The sequence below is a fragment of the Prionailurus bengalensis genome, chromosome B3, assembly GCF_016509475.1.
Source record: "Prionailurus bengalensis isolate Pbe53 chromosome B3, Fcat_Pben_1.1_paternal_pri, whole genome shotgun sequence".
In the NCBI taxonomy this organism is placed as follows: domain Eukaryota; kingdom Metazoa; phylum Chordata; class Mammalia; order Carnivora; family Felidae; genus Prionailurus; species Prionailurus bengalensis.
The window spans coordinates 110,699,278-110,708,402 of NC_057355.1; the positions used below are offsets into that span (position 1 = coordinate 110,699,278).

At 40.9% G+C, this 9,125-nt stretch overlaps 1 protein-coding gene across 1 annotated transcript; it reads right to left on the bottom strand.

Moving 5' to 3' along the window:
• Positions 1-5,605: 5,605 nt before the first annotated feature.
• On the bottom strand, positions 5,606-6,060 carry LOC122468108 (60S ribosomal protein L32-like; the record flags this gene model as incomplete). The annotated part of the gene is made up of 1 exon (XM_043554551.1): positions 5,606-6,060. A coding segment is annotated over one exon (393 nt), but the record flags the coding sequence as incomplete, so codon positions are not given.
• Positions 6,061-9,125: the final 3,065 nt, after the last annotated feature.

Below are 9,125 nucleotides of genomic sequence, written 5' to 3' on the forward strand. Positions count from 1 at the left end.
TCTAGAAAAATATTCAGTAGGAGGCTGGATTTAATTTTCTAAGCATTCTATTAAATAAATTTCCTTGCCAGATAATAGAATATCCTAAGTTGTGGTGAACATTATAAAGATAAATCTGATCATGATTACCAGCATCTTAATGTCTGAGCAACAATAATAGTGTCATATTGCAAAGAAGTCATGTTTTCTTTCATTTTAAAAAATACAGGGTAATGATGAAGGAGATAAAATACAGTCACAGCAAGAGCTGGCAGCTTGAATAAGTTTGTAATTAGATGATTACCAATGATTACAGATGATTGCCCTCAGGCTGATGAAGTGAAATTTTAGAAGAGAAAAGGAACATTAAGTAGATTAAGTCTCAGTCATGAATATATTAATGTAATTAGCATTTCCCACCCTTAAATTCAAATATTGAAAATCAATACTTGGTAGTTGCTGGTTTGTACGACAAAATGACTACTTTGTTTTTTTAAGTGACTACTATCAATAATCATTTCCCACTGAAACTTGTAGCGTGTGATAATTTTTCGTATAAATTTTTTACATTATACCAAACTACTCTTTAAAACTCACAGTACTACTCAGAGCAGCATGACCAGTGAAAAGAAAACTGTTTCTTTCAAAAAGCAAAATCATAATTACAAGCAAAATAAGTCAGAGAAAGCAAATACCATATGATTTCACTCATATGTGGAATTTAGGAAACAAAACAAACGAGCAAAGGGGGAAAAAAAGAGAGGTAACCCAAGAAACAGGCTCTTAACCATAGAGAACAAACTGAAGGTTAAGAGAAGGAAGGTGGCTGGGGGGACGGGTTAGGGTTAGGGAATGGGGATTAAGGAGTGTGTTTGTTGTGATGAGTACCAGGTATTGTATGGAAGGTATTGAATCACTGTATTGTGTACCTGAAACTAATATGACACTGTATGTGAACTAACTGGAATTGAAATAAAAACTTTAATAAAAGAAAAAGAAACCAAAAAAAAAAAGGGAAAAGAAAAATCATAAATACCAAGTATAAGTGAGATGAATTAGAACCTTTGCCCCCCCACCCCTGGGAGAAAGCTCTGAGCAGGAGAAAACAAATCTCCCTTTTCCCTTACAGTGCCTTGCCTGCCTGTTTGATCAGAGCTAAGAAAAGGAAAAGCAAGGATTTCCAAGTTTTACTGTGTCTTTGAGTAGACAGATGGCAGATGACTCCAATGTGGAATGGTCACCATGTGGTCATTTCTTATGCACAAGACAGCCTCTGGGCAAGATAAGGAAAACTGGAGGATAAAAAAATGAGGAATGGAAACCATTCTGCAAAAATATTATAAAGAACTAAATCTGTTATGGCTAGGAACTTACATAAAAATGTGTTTTATTTAGAAAATGTTTCTCCTTGATATGAAATGATTCATTCATTGAACAAATATCATTGCTCACCTAATATATGCCTGGCATATCTTAGGTCCTGAACATATAATATTAAAAAAAAGTCCCTGCTTTCATACAGCTTACTTTCTAGTTGGCAGACAAATAACTATATATTAGAAAGTATATAGTGTAATTTCAGCTATTGTAAGTACTATGCATGGTGGAATATTCAAATATCTAATATTGGTATGGCCAGCTTGTGATATTTGGTATGGTTTCACATCCCCTTGTGTTCCCTTGTATTTTCTCTTCCTTCCCCACCTTACTTCCCTTTCCTGCACACTCTAACTTCCTTGATATTGAACTTCCCAATAGAGTGTTCCACTCCCGGTTGGAACATGGGCCAGCCTTAACCCTTGTTGTGGCTGGTGTTATGCCTTGAGTTGCTGGATCATGGGAAGATCTGGGAGATGCTAGGATAGCAAAAACAGTGGATGCATCAGGTTCTGGGGCAGCAGCTATTTCCTTGCCAGTACAGAAGTAGAGCATTTCAATATTATAGCAATTGATAGAGCCATGCTAAAGTATATCTGCTGAAAATCAGCCCTGGTGCTTTGGAGACAAATAGGGCAGGCTAAGAGGATGGAGAGTGATCGAGTAATGCTGTATTAACTCTGTATTCTTTCTGAGAAGGCAGTGTCCTTGGGAAGTGTCTCTATGCGCACGCACACACACACGTGGATATTTCTACAACAGTTGTCTATTGGATGACCAGAGAGCATGGAAAATATCTCTTTACCCCACCCTGATGGAGAGGCTTCAGTGGGGACATGAACTAGGAATGCCAAAGCCAACCTTACACTCTTCTTTTTTTTTTTCCTTTTTTTTATTTAAAAAAAATTTTTTAATGTTTTTATTTATTTTTGAGACAGAGAGAGATAGAACATGAGCAGGGGAGGGGCAGAGAGAGAGGTAGACACAGAATCCGAAGCAGGCTCCAGGCTCTGAGCTGTCAGCACAGAGCCCCGTTCGGGGCTTGAACTCGCAGATTGTGAGATCATGATCTGAGCCGAAGTTGGATGCTCAACTGACTGAGCCACCCAGGAGCCCCAGCAACCTTACTCTCCTCTGATGAAGGCTCCTTTGTGCTGTTCTGGTCCGAATAATTCATATTTTAGGATATTTGTTACAATGAGTTATTGTTTCCTACAGATGGAAATGGTAGGATAGAGAGAGAGAGACAGATCCTAGCGCAAGACAAAAACCTTGTGGGTGAGTGTTTTCTGTGTGTGTTTTAAGGGGAGCAGAGGTTGCTAGGAGATTCTAGGAAGTTCAGGAGTGCCCTTCTTTCTGAGGTTGATCTCTGCCCATGTATTTAATCACATGTCTGCCAAGGCCTTGAATCAATTGTATCCTCACTTTGTTTTCCACCTTTTCTCCAGTTCTACCTTTTCCTTCTTCCTACCAATATGTAAGTCTCTTCTGTTCTATAGAATACTTTTACTGTGACTCTGACAACCCATGGATTTACTCCTCTTTCTTTTTTTTTTATTATTATTTTTTAACGTTTGTTTATTTTTGAGAAGAGAGAGACAGAGCATGAGTGGGGGAGGAGAGAGAAAGAGGGAGACACAGAATCTGAAACAGGCTCCAGGCTCTGAGCTGTCAGCACAGAGCCCGACATGGGGCTCGAACTCACAGACCGTGAGATCATGACCTGAGCCGAAGTTGGACGCTCAACCGACTGAGCCACCCAGGTGCCCCTGATTTACTCCACTTTCTATAATACTTTCTATACTGCCTCTATTTCATCTCACCTTCATCCTTCAATCTGCTGTAACATAGCTTTACTCTCTAGGCTCCCATGAAAACCTTTCTCTCATAGGTCACAAGTCAACTCTTACTTGCCAAATCCAAGGACTTTCTGTCTTTTTGTCTGAGAGGACATCCCTACCATTTGAGAACATTGACCCCTCCCAGCATCTTGTGAAACACCACTCTCCTTTGCTCATCTTTCATCCTAGTCCTTTTTCAGTTCCTTTGCCGCCTCCTGAAGTAAATGTCACCAAAGGTCCACATAAGATTTTCTCCACCTTCTGTGTTCCCTTTCTCAATGGCTGCACTGTCTCAGTCACCCACACTAAAAGCCTTAACGTAATTTTTGACCCTCAATCCTCTTCGTTCAGTCACACACTGATAGTACCTGGGGGAAGAAACCACATTTTCACATACCCTTGTTTTCCCCACTGCTAATGTCCTAACTCAGTTCCTCATGGTTTGTTCTAACTTTGCAATAGCCTCAAACCAACTTTGCATCCTCTTTCTTTCTCTGTCAGCCTCTTTTCTATAAAGCCACCAGTGTTTTAGCTTTTAAAACAAGCAAATCCTTAACTCTCCTTAAACCTTCAGTGGACTTTGGTTTTAAAAGGTGGAGTAACACAAGTTTCACTCTGTTTCCTCACATTTTCTAAAGTGTTGTAAAGGAATGAAAAAAGTTATTAACTCAGAAGGACCAAGCAAACAAGTGAGAAGAAAAGAGATTCTAGGGGCGCCTGGGTGGCTCAGTCGGTTAAGCGTCACAACTTCAGCCCAGGTCATGATCTCGGTGTTCATGGCTTCTGGCCCCATGTTGGGCTCTATGCTAACAGCTCAGAGCCTGGAGCCTGCTTCCAATTCTGTGTCTCCCTCTCTCTCTGCCCCTCCCCTGCTTGTGTTCTTTCTCTCTCTGTCTCTCTCACTCTCTCCCCCCCCCCAAAATAAATAAATAAACATTAAAAAAAAAAAGAAAAGAAATTCTAATGGATTTATAGAGGATGGAAAATGAATGGAAGAGTGGTACTTGATTTAGCATGGTGGTGGAGCTAACAATTTAAGGAACAAAAATCAGAATGGGGCACCTGGGTTGCTCAATCGGTTAAGCATCCAACGTCAGCTCAGGTCATGATCTTGGAGTTTGTGAGTTAGAGCCCCACGTTGGGCTCACTGCTGTCAGCACAGAGCCCACTTCAGATCCTTGGTCCCCCTCTCTCTCTTTCCCTCCCCTGCTCATGCTCTCTTTTTCAAAAACAAATAAAAACATTTTAAAAAAGAGAGAAATGTTCATGAAGAGCAAGACAGTTAACTCTGAAGAATCCCTCAGAGGCTCAGTACTTACAGGTACCAAGTCCACCAGATGGCATTAGACCGAGCATCAAAAGTCTGGCATTGAAATCCTAGTTCCCCTCTCCCATCCTACAGATCCTCATGCCTAAAAATGAACAGACAGCCCAAAATTGCAGACATTGTAGGAAAACCTCCAACAAAAACCAAAGCAGATGTGGAGAAAATAGGGTCACTGTAGGGAACACTATAAAATAATCACTATTATAAAGAATTTGCATCCATAAAAGAATAAGGTATGTGTATATGTGTTTTATGGTGTATATTTAATAAAATGTTTAACAAGCTTATTAATAAATGTTACATATAACTGTATATGTCATATATAATATTTAATTACATGGGAGTGCATGGGTGGCTCAGTCAGTTAAGTGTCTGATTCTTGATTTCAGCTCTGGGCCATGATCTCACAGTTCGTGAGTTCTAGCCCCATGTCGGGTTCCCATCCGACAGTGCTGGAGCCTACTTGGGAGTCTTTCTCTCTCTGCCCCTTCCCTGCTCGTGTGCACCCACACGTGCTCTCTCTCTCTCTCTCTCTCTCTCTCTCTCTCTCAAAATAAATAAAATAAAACTTTAAAAAGTAATAATATCTACACATATCAGTTAACAAGTAAGAGTTCGATATACATTATATGTAGATATTCATTATATAATTTGCATTAAACATATATAATATGTAGATGTATGTTAGATATATATCAAATGTATATGTTAGTTAACAAGAAAGAGCCCTTGAAAATGAAAAAAAAATCTCACAGAAAGTAGAATAAAAAGCAATGAAATGGAAAGTTGAAGAAAAAACATTTTTATTAAGCTTTTAATTTTAATGCCAGTATAGTTAACATACCGTATTATATTAAATGTTTATTTATTTTGGGAGAGAGCAGCGGAGGGGCAGAGAGAAAGAAAATTCCAGGCAGGCTCTGTGCTGTCAGCCTGGCACCCAACCCAGGGCTTGAACTCACAAACTGTGAGATCATGAGCTGAGCCAAAAGCAAAAGTTGGATGCTTAACCAACTGAGCCACCCAGGCACCCCTACAGTGTTATATAAGTTTGTTTGTTTGTTTGTTTGTTTGTTTCTTTCTTTCTTTCTTTCATAGTTTTATGGTTTTATTTAACACAAATATGACATGCACATAAGCTGTCTATTCATTTTCTTCGCTGCACAGTCTGGCATTGGGATTCGTGACTCTGATGGCCAGTTGGGCTGCTCTTTCTACAATGGCTTTTTGATTCTTGGAGGAGACATTGTGAGCAGTCTCTGCACAGTAAGATTTATTGCACATCAGCAGCACCTCAAGCTCCTTGACATTGTGGACTAGGAACTTCCGGAAGCCACGGGGCAGCATGTGCTTTGTCTTCTTGTTGCTCCCGTAATCAACGTTGGGCATCAAGATCTGGCCGTTGAGTCTTCTGCGCACTCTATTGTCAATGCCTCTGGGTTTCCGCCGGTTGTGCTTGATTTTGACATGTCGGTCTGACTGGTGCTGGATGAACTTCTTGGTCCTCTTTTTAGCAATCTTGGGCTTCACCAGAGGTTAAGGGCAGCCGTGATGCCGAGTAAGAGATGGCTGCCACCTCCACAGGCAGTGCCAAGGACAAGACAGGAAGCGTATTCATGTCAAGTGTACAGTGCAGTGATCCAGCAGTTCTATGCAATACTCCGTACTCATCACAAGTGTGCTCCTCAATCCCCGTTTCACCTGCTTCACCCATCCCCCTACCTACCTCCCATCTGGTAACCATGTGGTTGTTGTTTATAGCTAACAGTCTGGTTTTTAGTCTGTCTCTTTTTTTCTCCTTTGTTCACTCGTTTCTTTTCTTTTCTTTTTTTTAAATTTTTTAAAGTTTGTTTATTTTGAGAGAGACAGCCACGGAAGGGGCAGAGAGAGAGGGAGAGAGAGATGGAGAATCCCAAGCAGGTTCTACACTATCAGAGTACAGAGCCCGATATGGAGCTCAAACTCATGAACCACGAGATCATGACCTGAGCTGAAAGCAAGAGTCAGCTTCTTTAACCAACTGAGCCACCCAGGTACCCCTCTTTTCTTCTTTTTAAATTGTATTTATTTATGTTGAGAGAGAGGGAGGAGCAGAGAGGAGAGACAAAATCCCAAGCAGGCTCCACGCTGTCAGCGCAGAGCCTGCCTCAGGGCTCAAATTCACAAACCGTGAGATCCTGACCCGAACGGAGGTCAAGAGTCAGATGCTTAACTGACTGAGCCACCCAGGTGCCCCTGTTTGTTTTGTTTTTTAAATGCCATATATGAATGAAGTCATATGGTATTTGTCTTTAAAAAAATTTTTTTTTCAACGTTTATTTATTTTTGGGACAGAGAAAGACAGAGCATGAACGGGGGAGGGGCAGAGAGAAGGGAGACACAGAATGGGAAACAGGCTCCAGGCTCTGAGCCATCAGCCCAGAGCCCGACGCGGGGCTCGAACTCACGGACCGCGAGATCGTGACCTGGCTGAAGTTGGACGCTTAACCGACTGCGCCACCCAGGCGCCCCTGGTATTTGTCTTTAGATGAAAAAAATTTTTTAAAGAATTCAGAAATTTCAGTTAATATGAAGTATAGAAAGAGAAGAAAGAAAATTGAAGGCTGCCATTTATCAAAGAAATAATACAAAAACATGTCCTAGAACAGAAGGATATGAGTCATTGTTGTGTCTCCTAAAGAGGAAAGAGAAAGCACAACTAAGGTATGTTATGGAGAAATGTCAGTATCCTGGGCTTACGGAGAAGATCCACAGTAATGAGGGAGGTGGACTGTGGTGGAATGAAGTCTTCCTCCACTGTGATGGGAAGTCAATATCTAAAATTAATTTTAGGGGTGCCTGGGTGGCTCAGTCAGTTAAACCTCCAACTCTTGGTTTTGGCTCAGGTCATGGTTTCCCAGTTTCGTGGGTTTGAGCCCCATGTCAGACTCTGCACTGGTAGTGAAGAGCCTGCTAAATAAATAAATTTAAAAAAAAATAAATAAAATTAATTTTAAAATAACTTTATAAGAGCATTGTTTAGAAATATGGTTGTAAATTTGGGTAAACATCTAAAAGAATTTAAGATAGTTACCTGGTAAGCAGGACTGGGATCACAGCAGAAAACTACTGTTAGAATTGTGAGCCTTTTAGTATTATGTCTTTTTAAAACTATAGCCTTTTATTTTATTTTATTTTATTTTATTTTATTTTATTTTATTTTATTTTAGTAAGCTCTACACCCAATGTGGGGCTTGAACTCATAACCTTGAGATCAAGAGTCCCATGTTCTACCAACTGAGCCAGCCAGGCACCCCTAAAACTATAGACTTTTATTGCTTTGGAAAACAGTAAATAATATTAATAAGAAACCTCTCTAGCTTCCCTGCTCCCTTTTGCCTGCAAATATGCCTTAAATGTCCACAGCCTGCTTTCTAAAATCAGGCCTCCTCCTGCCTTCTGATCTCTTTATCAACCCTCTCTTCCCAGCCTCACACATCCTGCACACCCATCATGTATTCCTTTATGAACATGGATTGAGCACCTACTGTGAGCTAGTGGCTGTAGAAAGACGAATAAGATGCTTTCTCCATCCTCACTGAATGGTCTAATAGCAGAAACAGATGCATAAAAAAGAAGCACTTCCATGCATTTGATGCTTAAACAAAAGTATAGACAACTACCTGTTCCATGGGAATCCAAAAGAAAGAGCAACATGTTGCACAAGTTTGTCTCTTAGAGCTCCATGCCCTTGATGATGCTGATTTGTGTTTGGGGTTGTTTTGGCCATGCAGAAGGACAACATGAAACTTCCTCTTGTTGGGCCCGCCCTCTCCCTCCTCCCAGAAACAAAGGATTTTTCTTTCTTGCTCTCCAATCACTCTGTCCATTGTGCTTTGATTCTCTTACTCAGCAAGCGTTGTGAGATAACAATTAAGAACTCCAGTTCTGGAGTGGAGAAGACTCTGGCACTTCCTGGCTTTGTGACAGGGCAGGCTACATATCTTTGTGTCCACCTGCTTCATTTCTTAGATGGGAAAATAAGACAGAATAGGTTGTTTTGAATATTACATGAGATAATTCATTGTACATACTTAGAACATAGTGTTTATTATGGTCATGTCAACCTCCCCTATTGGCTGCAGTCCTGAGGAGGACAAGGATTGTATTTGATTCAACTTCTGTCACTGAGGTCCAGTTCAGAGCTTGAAACCTGCAAGGCACCTGTTTGCTCTGATGATACAGGAAGAAAGAAGACATTGGCCTAAGCAGATTTAATGGAGATTGTGGGAACTGAACTGGTGTTAAAGGATGGATAACATCTAGCCAGGTGGTGGGAGTGGCCAGTGCAAAAAGTCTGTCATTGGGAAAGAGTGCGTGGGAATCAGTTTGCTTACAAAGAGGGTGTACGTTGGGTGAATGAGAGATAAGGTTGGGTGAATGGGAGATGAGGATGGTACGTGGGATAAAGTTGTGAGCATAAACAGGCAGAGGTATTTGGACCTGAGGTGGTAAACAGGGACTCGGTAGGCTCTTAAGAGTAATGCAACAATACCAATACTTAAGGAAGGTTAGTGTGTAAGTTGGCAGGAGCGCAAGGCTCCCTCTTGGACTCACCACAC